At 42.5% G+C, this 18,895-nt stretch overlaps 1 protein-coding gene across 4 annotated transcripts in view; it reads left to right on the plus strand.

Moving 5' to 3' along the window:
- Nucleotides 1–14,392: 14,392 nt before the first annotated feature.
- Nucleotides 14,393–18,895, plus strand: part of LOC309590527 (neurabin-1-like) — a gene marked incomplete at its 5' end in the record, with an annotated part of 44,105 nt that continues 39,602 nt past the window's right edge. For all 4 annotated transcript variants that reach the window (XR_014228162.1, XM_082311806.1, XM_082311804.1 and 1 more), the window contains one exon: nt 14,393–16,006. Coding sequence is in view for 3 of the 4 variants with exons in the window: in XM_082311806.1 (XP_082167932.1) it covers nt 14,393–16,006 (1,614 nt within the window). The remainder of the gene's footprint in view (nt 16,007–18,895) is intronic.

Below are 18,895 nucleotides of genomic sequence, written 5' to 3' on the forward strand. Positions count from 1 at the left end.
GTGTTTCAGAGAGACACAGATGATGTGCCAAGTTGCCTGTACTGGCACTAGGACTTCATCCCTGCCAAGACAAGGAATTCCCAGGTAACTCCATTATCATTAAAGGCCATGTCGCTGTGGTCAGTCCTATCTCCCTCTCCAGCTCCTGAAGACAGTACTGTATTTTGCAACAAGCCTGAAACGGTTGCTTAGTTGAGCTTGTCCTCTAAAAAGCCAGATGTGAATTGCACTAAGTACATTTGAGACTATTTGAGAACAATCTTTTCTTTAACACAAGTTGCCTAACAAGACAGAGTTCTACAAATGTCAACATAATTATAATATTTAACAAAATACAGATTAAAAAAACCCTGAGGGCCTAACTTGTATCTATGCAAACATCTAGCAATATTTCAGTTTTCTTTCCGACATGCATTTTCCTTTCTGCAGATAAACTTGGAGGCTGTTTGTTCAACATTCTTTTTTTTTTCTCTTTTTTATTTACAGGATATGAGTGATGTCAAACTAAATACAGTTGTATAGCAAAAAATAAATAAAGCCTAGGTTTTCTTGGAAACAAGTAGATCATACAGCTAGTAGCAATGATTGCAAAATGGTCACTTCAAAAAAATTAACTTCATAAGAAATTCAACATATACTCTACCTAGTGCTACTCATTATTTCTCCACGTAGTATTTATAAAAAAATCTAATTTTTGAAAATATGTTATACAATGAACAACACAAAAAAAAAAAGCTACTGCTTTTTTTGGTTTAAAAATTGTCCAGTATTTCCTCACTGATGTTCTTTTAGTGAGAGTAATATTCACAGATATCACTGTTGTTACTGAATTAGAGTATTCTACATTGATAGAACAGTTTAGAAATAATGTTTTACTTCAAATGTTGTTTTATTTCTCTGTAGAAAAGGTGTTAATCACCTTGTTGGACACCAAGGTGTGATAAAGGAGCCCTCACTCGGTACATTTTTTCAACTTTTTCTGCAACACATGCATGTAAACAGCTGTACTGGCATGGTAATGCAGTTCATTGGAAGGTAAGTCAAAATAGAAGTCCTCTACCAATATTTGTTTTGCTTCTGTTAACATCAAACTAAACAAGTTTGCAAGTTTTGTCTGATGAATCTGTATGCCCTGAAACACCAGAGCCACAGGCGGAGGGGCCACACTGGTATCTTTACAACAAGCACTAAGTGGTGCCTTCCCTTCCCCATCATCTGACTGACGTCATGGGCTGGTATATGCAAGGTCTTACTCAATGTCAATCAGAATATCAAAATCTAGCTTTTTTCTCTGACATCTGTCCTCAGATTACAGGCATTTTTTCCACGTTTGTACCTGTACTATAAATTAAATAATTCCATGCCACTTAAATATGCTAATTTTTATGTGAATTCAGATATTCAGATGAACATATTTCAAGATTAGCTTGAAATGACTTCTAAATACTTCTATAACAAATTATGACAAAATACTAGCTATATTGCCTATATTAGATCTAGTACCTGTAGTATGCTTGGGAGGTATGACTTGGCCTGACTTACCCTCATTTTTGAGGATGTTCTAATAACATTTGAGCTGAACTGAGTTGCAGACACACTAACCCAAACAAGTTTAACAGATGGTATGACGATGACCTCACATTGTGGTCTAGACAGGCTAACGAAATGACTCCGTAACAGAAAGAAGCCTCCAGAACAGGATAAAATACAGATTTTGGTGAAGATAAACAATGAAGCTATGGGGTATATAAAAAATTTACACAATAAATTTAAGTATGTTCCGTAGAATGATAGTTTTCATTAAGATGTGATGAGGCCACTTTGGTGGCTACACCTGCTGGATAAAACAGAGTTGAATAGATTTTCAGACTTACTATCTACACAAACCATGAATCTGGTCCCTAGTCCATAAACCCAGCAAAGACAAGCCAGATATACCTATTGACTTTAAATCTAGTCTGTGTCTAAGTGCTTTCCTTTGCAGGGATATTTTCCAAAACTGTTTCTCTCCTAAATGGCCATATCGTGGATAAAAATAGCTGTTGTGGGAAGATGGTAATTTTTTTTTCTTTTGGTGATTAAAGTTTTCCTTAACAGTTAATCATCAAAAAAGTCAGCTCATTCTGAATTGAAAGTTTCTTATTTTGTGTCTCTAATTCAATTAATTTTGAAGTAAGCAGAAAAATGTTTTCTGATTATTTTTGTCCTGGTGCCTAGCTCAGGGCTTGAAGCACAAGAAGTGACCCACAGAGAGGTGCGGTTTAGTGGGCAGATTACAAGGTGCAGAAAATGTAGCAAAGGCCATGGCTGTCTTTGATGACAGTATTTTCACATGCACATCATCATGACAAATGGCTGACTCCGTATTTTTGCACTGATTTGAAGGAGCTTTGAGTCACAGTATCTTATTTTAAAGAGGAGATGACTTAAAGAATTCCTCTTTTTTTATATAGGCAGGCTACATAAGTCTGCATTAAAGTACAAAAGAAACTTTGAGATGTAGCACAATACTAACTTTTTATGACTATAAGCTTTTATTGCCTAGGAATAAGCTAAGGAGGACAATGAACAAGCTATGTAGCTCTCACCGACTGACCTCTAATAAAGGCTTTATATCTCACTATGATAGCAATCAAACAAGTTTAAAGGGAATACTTTACTGCTCTTACACTCCCATCCTGTACTTTTTCTAAACTTCCCTATACTGCAGAAAGGAAGGGTCAAATTTCTCCCTGATGTCTGTAAGTGTGGTTCCAGTGTCGGCAGAGCCACGCTCATTCCCGTCACCTGAGATGGGTGTGAAGGAACCTATCTACCCCAGGCATAACCAGCGCAACACTTCTGCCTCAGTTTGTGGAATGGGAACGCTCTGTGGCATGAGAGGAGCACTACTATATGGTGAGGCTGAGTCTGCAGGGTCTGATTCTAGTAGAGTTAAGTTGCTCATATTTTGAATGTCTGTAAAGTCTAATGTGAATTGAATGTTAAGTAAATCAACTTAGTTTATTAGTAGAGCATGGCATATTGCCATTTATTTCAATTCAACTTCTTTTCCACATCATATGCCTTTTGTATATTTCATACATGCTTGAAAGATACTGTTTTTGGAATAGTTTTCAAGGGTTTTGCTATGTTTATGGAACTGATCCGTGTACTTTTCCTGAAAATCTGGGTAGTTAGACCCTTGTGTGCAAAGCTCTCACAGCAGAGAAAAAAGACCAAATCAATGAGAGTAAAACAACCCAGAAATCACCCTGCACAAGTTTTATTCATTTAAAATTCTAACTTTAGGCTGTACTGGGGAGCCTTTCAGGTCAGAAAATAAATGCTGAAAAATAACAATAAGAAAAAACTCCTGTTTATCAAGCAATTAAAGCAAAAGTAGGCAAGTTATTGAGCTTTTATTTCTGCAGAACTGAATGTTGCCTAGTCTGCATCTCAGACAGAACTAACTTCAGGAAGAGTCTTAGGAGCTAGGGAGAAAGAAATATTTTCTATTTCTGATATTAAGAAATGGGCAGCTGCTTAAAATTGCTCAGTGGTTTGGAATGTCTGCTCGAGCACTGGGTAATGACTTGGTGGAAAGGTTCATAGCCAAAATCATCCAGTGCACATCCACGCTTTCAAACCAGGCCTTCCAGAGGCACACCAGGTTGTTGCATGACCTGGAAATGGGACATATTAGCAGCATACAAGGATTTACTTTTTGCTGGTAGGTCTAAGTGTGTAGACATACACTTCCAAAGGCTCATTAGGATACCAGTCTTTGGAAAGATGTGATTACAGACACAGCATAATACATTTTTCTGTCACGCTTTACCACAAGGCTATGACCTCCAGCTCTCTGGTGTTTGGTATGTGAATATACACCTAGAGCTATAGGTACAATAAATATATCAGAGCTAGATTGTGCCTGAAGGCAAATATTCTGTTGATTCTACTGTCCTTCCTGTTACGTCTTGTGATCTTTTGCCGTACTCATCTACTCACCCCATAAGACATCCATGTGAGCAGCGCTGTGGTTTTATTTTCATGTTTAAACCAAGTTGCTGCAACCAGCTTTTCTGTAACCTAAACTGCAGTTGTTATGACCATATTAAAGCACAACTTTTCAGGCTCAGCCTGTAACTCTGCTATTAGAGGTTTAAACCTCAGTGTGGAGAAAGTCTATAATGAAAGTGAAGCTTTCTTTCATCTCCTATGATTCAGCATGGCTGTACTTGAGAATCGCCCGGTTTTGCTTCCCGTGCTGTGACATTTGAGACCTGCCCTCCGAGCGCCGGTAGAAGGCTGCGGACTCGCCAGCTCTGTGTTATAGATGGTATCACAGTGATGGTAAACCACTGCCGCAGTGCTGGCTTGGAGGCAAAGATACACCAAGTGAGTAAGAACCTCATCAAAAGCGCATTAATTTCAGAGGGAAGGTGGTTTTTCAATTATTTCGGTGTACTTGAGATTAATCCTCGAGACATTCTTCTTCCTTAAGGTGTTAATGAAAATATTAAGGCTCATGGTGTAAGGGTCATGGTGGAAGTGCTAAATGCAGGAAGAGAATCTTTTGAAGGCAGTAACTTGCTTTATGGCCACTAGTAGTAGTACATTGCTATTTAAATAAAGATACAGGAACAAATGTTTTATCCCATATATGGGTACATCCCTGTTGACTTTTGCTGTAAGAATAACACTAAGAATGATATAGGAACAATCTTTTTAACTATTTGTTTCTAAAGCACATTTAGTTGAGGGTCCCTCAGTTTAGTAGTTACCTCTCAATGGTATTTCCTACATTAAAAAGTCACTGTGAATAGCCTTTCGTCCTTCTGTTCCAAAAATAAGAAGTGCTAAACAAGCTAGCAACTTTGCAGTCAGAAAACCTAAGAACCTAATTCTGAAATAGCTCCAGCTGTGACGCCTAGGAAATCAGCCAGTCTGGTTTCAGCTCCTGTGAAATTAGAAACTTCATCCTACCAATGAAAGGAACGGACACTTCGTTTATCTTCCCAGAGAGCACTGATATGCCTCTTAAATATGTCTAATCGAATCAATATACTGTCAAAGTGAATCCCTTAGTTGCTGAAACAGTGACAATCCACCAGTTGCTAATGATGTTCTTAAAGCTATTCTAAAAGTGACACTTGAAGGCAAAGGTCCAATAGCAATTTTTAAATTAGATCAGATTTTGGAACAGGCATCTGGCAGGTCTTTCTCCAATACGGACGGAGTTAATGCCTTCTATTCACCAGGCACTATTTTTTCAGTTGTCTTAGAATAGCACAAAACTTGGTGATTGTTTCTGAAAGATCACTTGTTTGCTTGGATTTGGGGAATTCACTTCCTTTTTTCCACTTGTTTTAGGGGTTATGGTAGGAAAGACTTCAGTCATAAGTTTGCTGTTTCTTGGTACATCTGGACAATGTATTAATAGATTCAAAAGCTAAATTAAAAATGAGGGGGGGGAAGGGTTCAGTACAAGTGAAATGCATTTTTTCTATTTTTCGAAAACAAAAATTAGTTTCTGTTAATGCAAAATATTTTCTTTAGCCTAAATGTTTCACTTTATAGTTATTTTATTCTCTAAAATATTTTTAAATGAGAATTTTATATTCAAAATAAAAACTGAATGTTTTTATTTGGAAATGTCAAAATAAGCTCTAAATTTTACTTATTTTTACCCTTAAAGCTATATTTTACAGATTGACAGATTTAGAAAATAATTATTATTTCTCTGAAAATGTTGATGTGAATTTAGTATTTGCATAAACTGCTTTTTTAATGCCTTTCCCTCACATTTCCAACACAACTGCAGATACATCTAGTAGTGGGGGGCTGATTCTTAATTTCTGTCTACATAAGGCTTGCAAAATGCACATTTCCTAATATGTTGCAAGGAATCATCATGGAAATTGTCCTGATAGGTATCAGATTAAAACTATTTTATCTTTGTTGTGCAATTTATACCATATACATAAATTCTATATCCTGTTTTATCTCCTTTTGTTTTTATTTTATTTGACACAATTTTCATTCAGACTGACCTATTTAAAAAATAACTGCATTTTTGAAGCTCAATTTGTTTCATGTTTTTCTTCTGGTTTTGTAACATTGAGGGGTTTTATAATATATATTCTAAACCTAGATGATGTCAAGCAATACTTGGACTGACAGAATTTCAAAACACTGCCTTATTTATTTGAAATTATTGATAATTGAAGGAAATAGCTCACCTATGTGTAAGATCATGCTTCTCCTTTTTGCTTTTTCTAACATTACTACTTCAATGTATAAGATACGCAGTTAGAATGCTCCTGGTTTGCTTTCAAACTGCATTGCTTTAGCTTTATATTGTAATCTAAACTCTAGTCTCTGTATACTTGTCTCTTTGCTTATAAATAGCTATAGTTTTTTAAAAAGACTAGGGAATCTGAATATTAAAATTAAAATACCTTATAAGGACTTAATTTCAAAGGATTTAAGGTTGTCTCATAACTCAAAAATACATTCATAAGTGTGTTATTTATACATAAATAGGTATAACTGTGATATAGACATTTTAACAGAGGGTGTTTTAAATAATGCTATGAAACAACATACATGTATAATATTATTTAATATTTTAAAAAAGTGATCATAGTTGCGTGTGGACAGGATTTATTTCACATGATTTTCATAGCATTCCTGATTGTAATTCAGATCAGGGAATGCACTTTTATTGTATAGAAACACTTTGGGTTTTGTATAAAACTGCTTGGTCAGACAGAAACTAGCACATCTGAATAAGAAATTGTGCTGTGAACTCCAGAATTAAAGAAGCCAGTTGCCCTCCCAATGTGTGTCTCTTGGTTGAATGACTTTGGCTTTAAAAAAAGATGCAACTTCAAAATAAGGCTTTTCTTGTGACTAACAAACACATTCATCAGGTTTCAGTCTTGTGTGGCTTACGTGGGATTCTCTAGTGGCTTATAAGGGGTGATCTCTTGCTGTAACCTTTCTCTTGATTGATCTTGCAAGGTCTGTCTGTCTTCTCTCTCTCTCCAGCTGCCTATTTTTACAAAACTGGTAGGAACATAATTATTGTTGAAAACTCTCAGCCTGTGTCAAATCTGGTCAAACCAGTTGGCCAGCTTTCAAAAGTCCTTGCAGAGTAGCAGACACTCAGAGACACACGGAGACAGTGCAACAGCATAAGCTCTCTTGCACTGGAAATCAGTAAAATCAACAATAGCCACAAACTTTATTTCCTAACGTTCCATAAATTCTAGAAAGCTGTATCAACAGTACTCCAGTTATCAGGCTGAAAAATGCAGTGACGGACTTTTCTGTTCCAACAGCTTTTGGTGGGATGCTTTTATTAAGACCCCCTGCCTTCTTGTCATGCCAACATCTTATTGTGCATGAGAAACCCAGCATGGTCTTGAACCACGGTTTCACAGAATTCTAAAATGTGGTCATTTCTTTCCTCCTCTGTTCTTTTTCTTTCATGAATTTGCCAATGTGGCAAGTGGCTTTGATGGTTTGGACACTTCAGGAATGGGGCTTGTAAGGTGAGGGAAGTCTCAAGCATCCTCTGTTCAGCCTTCCTGCCAATAAAGACTTCTTTCTTTTAATGCAACTTTGAAATTCAACTGCCAATATTTTACCTTGAGGGTTAAGAGATTCTGGAGACTCAAAACTTAAGAGATTCTTCTAATTTTATCTCCAGTGTGCCTTGGACCTGTAATGTAAAGAACCCTCCTTAGTTAGCAAAGACTATTAGTAACACGTGCTGGCAGGCCAGCTGCGCTCAATGCAGGTTTCAGTGATGTTCCACCAACCTTCATTTAACATTTGTGGTTCTGTGGCCAGAATATGTGGTCAGGGTATTAATTCACAGCATTTCTGGGGAACAGCATCCTGGGTGGGCTGTAGAAGAAAGTGATGGAACTGGTCATTAATTAAATTCACCCTTCTGCAGACAGCCCTATCCTTGAAGGACCTATCTCTTAGTGAACAAGCGGCAAAGAAAATACTGATTTATGAAAGTTAATCCAGTAAGATAGACACTGATGTGTTATTCATCAGCATGGTCCCTCCCTGAAGCTTTGCATGACAGACGTGTGGGAACGAGAGAAGGCAGACCTCCTTTGCTGGAGCTGCTTCTGTTCCTAAAATTCCACTTCATATCCCATGTTTAAAGTTTGCTGTGGCATCAATATTACTGCAATGAGAGAGAACCAGGCAAGCTGCAGACTTGAGTCTTGAGTATTGTTGCCTTGTTAATAGCACTGCTCAGTATGAGTTTTCTAACTAAAGTTTGCTTGCAACGGTATAGGTTTTTTACTTACTTGCACTAAATATGAATCTTGTTAAGGTTTGTACTAATTGTAATTTTTTTTCTTGATCACAGTGCTAGTTATAGGATACATATTTCATATTAGGCCTATAAAATACATCATTCTCCAGTAAGCACAGCTCTATTCAGAGGGCTTTTTCTTTATAACTTGGCTCAGCTGACCATGGAATGGGAGAATGGGGGAGGCTCAGAAGTGTCAATAGCAGGAGAAACCAAAAATAAAGCTGCAGGATTACGACATTGCTGTTAGCCATTTCAACTTGAACTACTGTATTTTTACCAACTCTTTCTTGAATGTGCTGGGGAGCAGTTTGAGGAAAGAGAAACAAAACCTGGAGCAGGCACTAACTTACCCAAAACTCTGTGGCTCCAATTTTAGAAATGAACATAAATATTGAACATATATATTATCATATACAATGGCAAAGACAGACACAATGATGTCTCAGGCTTTCTCTATGGCACTGCTAGCATGCAGTAGAGTAATTGCCACATTATCCAGCACAACTTGAATGGAACAGAGTCAAATTTAATTAGCTCCTATCTTTAGAGCATTTCTTCACCCACAGCACTTGTAGTGCTTTAGGGTCCTGCTGTGCAACTGTAATGTTCTACACAAAATGCAAGCTGTCAGGGGAATCCCATTCCAAAATCTGCCCTGATTTACCGTTACATACTAGAGCTCCTGCACTGGTGGTGGTCCGGTTCACTTTCTTCTAGGATATCTTTACATCCTTATTTCACATGGTACTGTATGGCAGCCTGGCTGGTCCAGCCCTTCAGCCTTGGAAATGCCCTTCATGGATTTGACCATATTTAGACCCTGAGCTTTTTTCTTGCAGATTTTTGTTCCATATCTGTCCACAGTCATTGCCGCACTGCCTTTACCAAATGACTTGTCTCTTCATCTGCTCTGAAACTTTTTGCTTCTCCTTTGTTGATCAAATGCTATTGTCCATTAAATACCATTTTGGACTTTAGTTCTGTTTTATTTTTGTGAAGAAGTGCTACAAAGTAATGAGTTTAAAATGCTACTTTATTATTTTAGTTTTCTATTTAACACAAGTACAGTCTTCTAAAATTACAGATTGCTTTCTTAATTCTAATGACAGACATCACAAAATTGCCCACCAAACTTATAGAAGGTGTTCTATTTCAAATTCAAAATTGCTGTTCGAATTATACTGAGTATGACTGAAATAATTCCAGAACATTTTAATTACTCCTAAATGATAGAAAAATATTTTCTTAAAATACAACTTTAAAAATCTACAGAAATAGTTGTGGAACTCTGAATGCTTAATTATTCCTTCTATTCATGGCTTTTTGCAGAAGTATAAAAAAACCCACTGACTTGTTCTACTTAAAACTGCTGATGTAACTCACATTAAACAGATTAAATACAAATTTGGTGAGACTGCATTTCAAATCACATGACAAAACTAAAATGTGGATAAAGCAGATAACTTTTAAAGAGTAAAAGTTCAGAGAATTAAGTTTTGCAATGAATGCTGGAGACATGGTTTTGTCTCACGCAGGCTTCTTCAGCTCAGTTGATCACCAGCTTTAACAATGTTGAACTGCTAGACCGGCTGTTGAGCTCTCCTTGCCCTGGGAGGCACTTACTCCTTCTCGGCTGTCTTCTGCCCAGTCAGCTGCAGGGATCAGTAAAGCAGCAATGGAGAGAGAGAGGGAGCTTTCCCATCCAGCCGCCAGCCAAAACATTGCTTGCTCAAGTTTTTTTGTTTCTAAAAAGACTTAAGACCAAAATTTTCGTGAGTTGATTAAAGTATGTTAATGGGGTGATGATATCAGTTTCAAACTCGTTTGGCACAGAACATGTACTTAATGGTTTCTTACGCTCATCTTGAATCAACAGAAGCAATTGGATCCACCAATATCAATAAAAATTTACCCAGACCACTAAATACGTGCCCCATTTTAGCTACATTAAACATTCAACTGAAGTCTAAAAGGATGGCAGTCCTTACAAGCTGAAAGAATAGAAACCATTTAAGAAATGACAGTTTACCTAAGCTCATATGTTTACATATTTATTGGATCTTTCTTACGGGATAATTTCACAACAATAACAGAATATCACTCTCATCCAGACCTCCTGAGAGTCTTTTTCCTTGCTCAGTTCTGTTTTAGACACTCTTTTGATGTACTCATAGGGAATGTCCGTCGTTCCTCTGTCAACACTGCCCCCAAACCATAAGCACAGGCATGTGTGTGCAATAGGAGAGGGATTTTGAAACAGTTAAGCCAAGACAAGAGTAGTCACAGGAACATTGTTCCGTTCAGAAGATGCTTAATCACTCTCTGATGACCACTGAAATGGATTCCTTTTGCGCATATACGCCTCTGTAATCAGAGTGAATACTGAAATAAACTGTACCTCAGTGGCAGTTTGAACAACTGGGTTTGCAGAAGTGCCCTCAATTTTATTTTTTGCTTGGAAACGTTTTCTTCTTTGTCTGTCTTCATGAGATTCATGAATTTGTGTACTGCAACACTGATTCCCTTTTTCCCCGAGAAGATTTTGAGCCACCAAGGTCCCCCTTGAAACTCGTATTTTTTTAATAAGCTTAGATGACAAAACGTAGACGCTTCTCGCTCAGTGCAAACCATTTGCTTACTCACCGTTGTTTCACCATCTTTCAAGGAAACCACCACAGACTGAATGTATAACATACTCTTCCCGGGTTTTATTGCAGTTATTCACTATGATGAAATCATAAACTACGTCACCTTCCCAGACTTCTTGCTCAAATTCCAGATATCTTTATCTTGAATTCTTCTGACCTTTTTAATCATTGTTTCTCTACACAATTCTATTATTTCTTTCACATCAGTTCACCTAGAGAGCAATTCAGAGTCTTTCCTCACTAGAAACCAATTGACCCTGATAAATATTGTCCCTCCTAAGCAGCACGGCTAGCCAAAATAACCTATATGTTTTCCTAGTTACGATAGGAAATTGTAAGGAAATAATGCAATTAAATCTGTAATTACAATTCCTGCTTTCTCAAGCATGGGAGAATTCAAAACGCAAGACTATCTTCCTGCTCCAGCCTCTTTTAGCCAGCACCCAATACAAAGAACTCTGACTTTGCTGGGCACGCTCTAGAGCTGCTTTGGGCTTTGTTATTACGTCCTTCCTGACCTCTGCCTTTGTTTTCTTGGAACGGTCTGCTGGGTGCTGCCAGGCTCCCCCAGCAGCATGAGGAAGTTCTCCGCCACACTGTGCCAAACTGCTGAGCAACCTTGTATTTACCTTTGCTTTCTGAAAGAAACGTTTGCTTAGTATTCTCTTCCCGCCCTGCTTATTGAAAGATGGTGGTGAAGTCCCGCGATTTCAACCCAACCTAAAAACACCACACGAAGGACTGTCTCAGGAGGATGTGGGAGAAAGATTGCCACTACTTGTTCTAGATAAGACCTATGTATGCTCAAAATAAGAAACATTTGTTGCTCTTACAGTGAAACTGTATTAAAATTTTATTCAAAATGGTGTTGTCAAACGTATCTAAGACTGCTAGTGGCAGCTCTTGGTGAAATGCCGTTGTTCCCGCAATGTCTGAAAATGCAGAAGAAAGTCTCAACAATTTTGGCGCTGCTTTGTATTAGAAAAATGAAGTGTTAGAAAAGTGTATCAATAATAAGATTTTCTTTTTATTGCAAAATCATGATTAAGGCTGATTGGAAACCGTATCAGAGATTTTGAATCAAGCTGTGAAACACTCCGGGCATTGCGAGTCCCAGTTAAGCCAAAGTCAATTGGGATGTCTGCGAGAATGTATACATTTCCACATTGATTTGAGTAATAACCCAGTGAAGCAATTATTTTCAGAGAGTTAAGTATTTAGACTTCTCAATAATTGTTACACAATTTGGTAACAGTTACCAAATAATTGGAAGCTACCAGTGCTCTTTGGCACTCTCCTAATTATTTTGTGTGATTTTTATATATGCTCTGTGGAAGTAGCTACACTAGAAACCAGACAGTCATCCAGATTCTGTCTTTAACCGATGAACAGGCTGAAGCCCGTGCTTTCATTTGAACTAACAAACGAGAGAACTGGGTATCGGCAACGCTGCTTGCAAAACTGCAGTGACTGCTGCCCCAGGCTACCGGGGACGGGCATCGTTTCCTCAGTCCCGGGGAGCGCAGCGGCTTCCAGCCCGGGCAGCGTGCGAGGGAGCACGGCGGGCTGGCCCGGTCGCCCGGCGGGCTGGCCCGGTCGCCCTGCGCGCTGGCCCGGTCGCCCTGCGCGGACGCGGACGAGTAGCCACGAACTCGCTGGCAGCGTGGGAAACGGCGCTGCGCGCTCCCACGCGGGGGAAACGGGCAGCAGGTGAGCGCGGGAGCGGCGGGCCCCCGCAGCCGCCGCCCTGCCCGCCCGCACCCCCGCTCCCGCGGCTGCGTCCCTTCGCCTGGGTTTGATGCTTACCTCTTCGCGAGGGGTTAAAAACACGGAGATTTTGAAAAGGAAGGGGGGTGAAAGGAACGTTTGGCGTTGCTGTTACTTCCGGCTGTCAGAGCCTCCGTCGTGGCAGCTGCCGCGACTTTCCCTCCACCCGGGCACTACGCCGCTCTGCGCTGAAGCCGGGGCCGCCCGCGCTTTGGAAGCAGCGCGCACCGCCCCGACGCCGGCAGCCCGGCGCTCGCGTTCCTTCAGGGACCCGTGGCCCTCCCTCAGCGCCCGCCGCCGCCCCCAGGTGCAGCCGCGGCAGTTCCCCCGGCGGCGGGGCCGGGCAGCGCCCGCCAGGCGGGCCCGGGCAGCGCCGGGCGGCCCCGTGCCCGCTCGCCTCCCCGACGCGTATCGCCCGAAGCCGGCGTCCCGCCACGGCGCGGCATCCCCCGGCGCGGGAGGCGCGTCCCTCGCGCCGGGCGCGCCCGCCCCCCCGGCCCCGCTCTTCCCGCACGCCGCGAGGAGCAAGGGCGCGCCCGCCGCTCCCTCTCTTTGTGTGCCGGCGAGGGAGCGCGCGCGGGCGGGCCCGAGACACAGCGCGGAGGAGGGCGCCGCGCGGCGTGAGAGCCGGCGAGCGGGGCGGGCGGGCGGCGGTTTGGAGCGCCGCCGCGGGGGCGGGCGGGAGGTGGAGTGAGGAGCGCGGGGCGGCGGCGGAGGCGGCGGCGGCGGGTCGGGGGGCGGCGGCGGGAGGGGAGGGAAGGAAAGGAAAGGAAGGCGGCTGGCGGCGGCGGATAATGATGGCGTGGTGTGCGCGGCCGCTGGGCGGCCGGGAGCGCTGAGGGGAAGGAGGCGGCGGGACCCCCGCCCCCAGGTAGGCTGGCTCGGAAAGTTCGGCGCGGGGTGCCGGGGCGGCTCCGCTGTGCGCCCCGCAGGCCCCGCGGCGCGGAGGCGCCGCCCCGGGGAAGCCCCAACTTGGGGCCGAAACTTGCGGCTTCCCCCCTTCCGGGCAGCGCGGGGCCGCCCGGGCCCCTCCGCCCCGCCGAGCCGCGGTGCGTGCGGCCGGGTCCGGCCCGGGCCCGGCCTCCCCCGGGCGGCAGGAAGGGCCGGGCGCTGCCCCCTCCCCCGCCGCACGGCCCGGCCCGGGACGGCCGTTGGCGGGAGGGAGGGAGGGAGGGAGGGGCGGGCGGGAGCGGCCGGGGGCCGCCGCCGCCGCTGCATCCCCCGCCGGAGCCGCCAGGTCGGTGCCCGGGCGGGCGGCTGGGAGCAGCTGGGTCCGGGCGTCCCGGCGGACACAATGGGCTTTATCCGGCGGGGAGGTCTCGGGCGGCGATTCCCACCCCGGCTTTCAGATCCGTGCCGCACGCCGGCGAGGCCCCGAGTTAATGAGCACTCTCTGTCTCTCTGCAGATGGCTCCCCGGATACCGCGGTCCGCGCTGGGGATAATACCCGGCGTGGCCATTTACGCGCTGTGATTTTTCTCTCCACGTATACTCCCCTGCGAGGCAGGAGGCTGGCCGAGAGAAAGGCTGCTTTTCGGATCTTCTGTGGGATCTGCTCTGCCTGGTGTTGGAGAGTGGAAGCTTTGTGCCTGGGAGCCGTCCTTCCCATTCTTCTTCAGGAGTCGAGGGAGCTTTCTCTCTGACAATGATGAAAACTGAAGGCAAAGGGGAAAGGACTTTAAGAAGTGCTTCTCCACACAGAAATGCCTATAAATCCGATTTCCATGCTATCAAATGCTCTTTTGATGGCGTAAACAATCCTGAAAACACTTCCAACAAAACAGGCTTGCATCAGAAGCTGAGCACCTCTTCCAATGGAGGGGGAAATGACCCACACAGTCGAGGCAGAGCTGCCACTTATGGCAATAGAGTACACAAGATCAAAAATATGTTTCTGCAAATGGGAGGCTCTTCTTCCACACCCTCTTGTGAAAGCAGTCCACCTGCTGAGACCAAATTAATCAGCCGGACCACGGCAGCAGAGCATGGACCTTCTCCAGGTAGCCCATCTTTCCTCATTGTCCAAAAAAATAATCTTCTTAATACAAGTACCAGCCCCAGCGGCAGTCCTGTGGATTCACTGTCTGTGCCTTCTGCTGCCGACAAGGTCATCCGTAGCAACGATGAGGCAGACTTGGACAAAGTTGCCCTGGCAGAAAAATTTTCGGAGACCAGGAAGCTATTTGAGAGAAATATAAAACAACAGAGCTCAGTGGACAGATATTCCCCCAGCAAATGTGAAAGAACTGAGGATAAGAGGAGACACGGTTCAGCTTCTGATTGCAGCAATGTGGTGGACCACTTCAGTTTTAATACAGAAGCAAGTCTTCCAGCTGCACTGGAGAAAGTTGAAAATCAAGGTAATGAGGAGTTGAAGCAGCAACATCCCAATAGTGGTTCCAAATCCTCCTTCCTGAATGCAGGGCCCATTTCTAGGAGGCTGGAAAGCTTTCTGGGTGACAGTGATACTGAAGAATCCAAAGAAATTTCCAAAAATGATAGTCCTCCACATCAGGACCCTTTGAGAGGCCAGCACAGTTTGGATTCATCCGCTGTTGCTGAAGGATGTCCAGAGAAGGCTGTGTCCACCAAAGTGCCTGTGATCCTCGGAGATGAGCTGAGTGAGGCACTTGGAAACGACAAAAGAGAGCAACTGGTACTTGAGAGAAGCCTGTGGGATATGGGCAGTATGCCTGGTCAGGAGGCTCAGTGGAGATCAGATAGTGTTCTCTCCCAGGTTTCCTCCATGGAGGGGACTTGTGCAGAGCTGGTTGCACAAAATGAAACCTCAGGGCATGAAAAAGAAGGTTTGGAGAAAAATCACGTTGTTCAAGAGCATCAGGCGCTCCGACGTCAAGTACAGGATGCAAAGAGGAGCGACTACTCCTTGGAGGTGGAAGAAGAGTTTATGGAAGGCAGCAAGACCAATCGGGAAGAAGAAAGAGATGGGATGTCTGTGAAAGATGGTCCAGTTACAGAAGTTCAGGATGTTCTAGAGCAGGAAAGGGACACTGAAGAAGAGGAGCAAGTGGTGGAAAAGCAGAGCGAAAACTTCAGTGCTTTTGGAATAGAGAATGCAGCTTTTGATGATGACAGGGATATAGAGCCAGAAAACGAAGGGCCTGAAGGCAAGGAAATTTTGGAAGGAGAGGAGGAAGAGTATATGTATGACAGTGAATATGAGGAGTTTCCTGGACTTTCTGAAGAGGAAGATCCTGAGCCAGACCGAAAAGTCAAGTTCTCAACAGCTCCTATCAAGGTAAGTACACTTGAATGTTCTTTATTTTTTTTTTATTGTTTTGCAGTCAAAAATACCCAGGAACTAAATTTTTGTTGTATTTTTTTTCAAAGCTCTAAAAACCCTTAAAAACATGTAAGCTTATGGCTTTTATTCAAAACTGAGTAAGCGAGAAGTTACAAATTTTCTGAACGAGAGAAGTTATAAATTAAGCACAAGTGATTTCTGAATCACAGCAGCTTCATAAGAGAGTCCGCATAGTGAAACGTGAGATTTTACTTACTGGACATTTTCAGGAACACTGAACTTTTAGGAATAGATGCAAACATGTGACCTTTAATACTTGCCTTGATTTGTTGAAAATTGAGGCATTGCATTAGGAAGAATTTTTTCAGTTTTACTTTTTGTACAAATTTAAAAAAAAAAAAAAAAAAAAAAAAAAAACGAAACAAAACAACAAAAAAACTCATAGCAAACCTCCAGATTCAACCTCAGGCTCGTGTTCAGAATTAACTGTGAGAAAATATCAAATGACTGGTTCCTGTTTAAGACTTTAGAATTCTCTCTAATAATAACCTTTTTTTTTTTTTTTTTAAAATACTGGCTTGGTGAACATACTGTAGGAGTGTTAACGTGAGCATTTTGGAGTTAGGTAGTTGTGGAAGTAGAAGTTACAGGGCAGACTGGATAATGAGGAGTAGTATAAGTTACAATGCTAACAAATGAAAAAGATGTAGGTGTCTGATCTTCCCTCACCAAAAATACCCACAAAATAAGTCATTGCATAGCTCAAACTGTCTTTACCCATAGTCTCGTCGTGTTGTAGTCCCTCTTAAAGTTTGGGAAGAGAATTGGGAGATGTGGACCAGGACAGAATGGAAAACTGTCCAGGCTTTCTCAAGCATACTTTTCTTCTACTATTACATGAATGAAAAATATCATCTTTAATAAACAATTTTTACACTTTGTTTGTACAGAGTCAGGACTCCCTTTTAGTGATCAGAAGGATGCAAAAATTCTGTTGACTGTACTTCCTGCAGTGGAAAGCTGTAATTTCCCAGTTTGCTAATCACACGCCAGTGCTGTACCCCAGAAAATGTTTTGGGTGTGGCACAATATGAGTTTTGTTGCATGTGGGTTTTTTATAGTCTCTCCATAGACAGGCTGACTTTATATGGCTTTCTTGTAGTTGATGCTGCTTTAGTGGTGACCTGGAGCACTGAGGGGGGAGTGCCACTATTGAAAACTGCGTAATGAGCCTGGTGAGGGCTGTGAGAGAGCCGGAGGGGCATCAGTCCATTTCCCCTCACATTTGTGCACTGAGTATCTGAGGAAAGTGCCCTGTAGCATCTACTGTAAATCTGCGTGCATTGAGTGACCGCTGACTTCCTGCTGTAGGCAGGGTTTTACTGATGATTGCTGGAATCCTACTGAAGCAGTGGCTGTAACAGACTTTTCCTGCCTTCTCTGTTGTGTCCATGCCAGAGTTAGTTCAAAGCATTGGTAGAAACCTCTGTGCCAAGTGTGATGGAAGCTCTCATGTAGACAAAACTCAGTTTCTGGTAACTAGCACTGTTCAATTACAGCTGCTTCTCTGAAAGCCACAGGAACCAACCTGTACCAGATTATCAATTACACAACCGAGAGATGAACGGTTGGTAGCAACTGTTAGCAGTTTTCCATTAAAAATAACCTAGTTCTTGCCATAATGCCCCACTTGGATTGGCAGAATAAACTGTACTTAATAGCAATATGGTCAGTGCACTTTCTTTTTAAGGCCCTAAAATTGAAGCTTGTGATACTTGCCTTCCTTTATCCCTTTTCAGTGAAGCTTAACTGTATCTTTCCTATAATGAGTATAGGGATCTCTTTCTGTGCGCCATTTTCAGTAGCTTTTTCCCCTCTGTTCCTCATGCCTCAGCAATGATTTCTTTACCCTCGTCTGCCTTTTTGTTTCATATTTTCTATGATACTTAGTGGGAATGAGTCCTGGTATACGGTTTTCAGCTTTTGTGCTCTGTAAAATAAAGAATTCCAACTTTTTTTTTTGCACTTCCACAAAATCTTTTTTAGTAATGTACCTTTAATATCTCATTAACTTTTTAGAAAATTCCACTTTTACCTCACAGAAGGAAATCTCTCTTCTTTGGCTTTTATGCATAGATTTTAGTGCATCTTAAATTGGAAGAGAAAAAAACATCCTGAGTGGCAGCAAAAGGTTATTCCTGGTCCCCACCGTAGCTTAGAGCAGTGCCATAGTGAGAAATGTATCCTGGCAGCTTCTTTTTTCAGCTTTACTTAGACTAATAAGTTTGACTGAAATGTAAGTGCCATTCCAGACATCCATAGCCACTTGAGGAGAAGGTCTGTGCTCCTCCTCGTCTTAGACACTCCTGAGAGAGGCCAGGCTGTCCTTGGCATTCCTGCTGTTTTCCTTCTGCACCTCTCTAGTGATTATGAAGAAACCATCTCTGTCTTTTGCAGTTGCTGTTTAGCAGGTGTCTGATAGAGTTGGAGAATTCAAAACATTCAGAAGGTGTTTGGGCAAGGAAAAGCACGTTCTCAGATCATCAAGGTTCTGCAGCGATGAAGCTTTGACCGTTGTACTTGATATACCAAGTAAAGGGAAGTTGGATATGCGTGTAGGTAGTAGATACAACTTAACACACAGGCACCCTAAAAACAGTATTTATGCTGCAGCAGCAAAGAGAACTTGATTAATATCTCTGTTTCGAAGTTTGTAGTCAGTTGTAAAATCGGCAAGGCTTTTGAGTAAAAGGGGGAGACTGTGGAGCTCCCAGGAGATGTATAAGGCAGCTAACACTGTTAGCACTGCATCTGACCCATACTAGAGATCCATAATTGTTGACATCTGTAGCAGGGCTTAAGAACATAATTTGATCTGATAAT

The sequence above is a fragment of the Platalea leucorodia genome, assembly GCF_965183815.1.
Source record: "Platalea leucorodia genome assembly, chromosome: 5".
In the NCBI taxonomy this organism is placed as follows: domain Eukaryota; kingdom Metazoa; phylum Chordata; class Aves; order Pelecaniformes; family Threskiornithidae; genus Platalea; species Platalea leucorodia.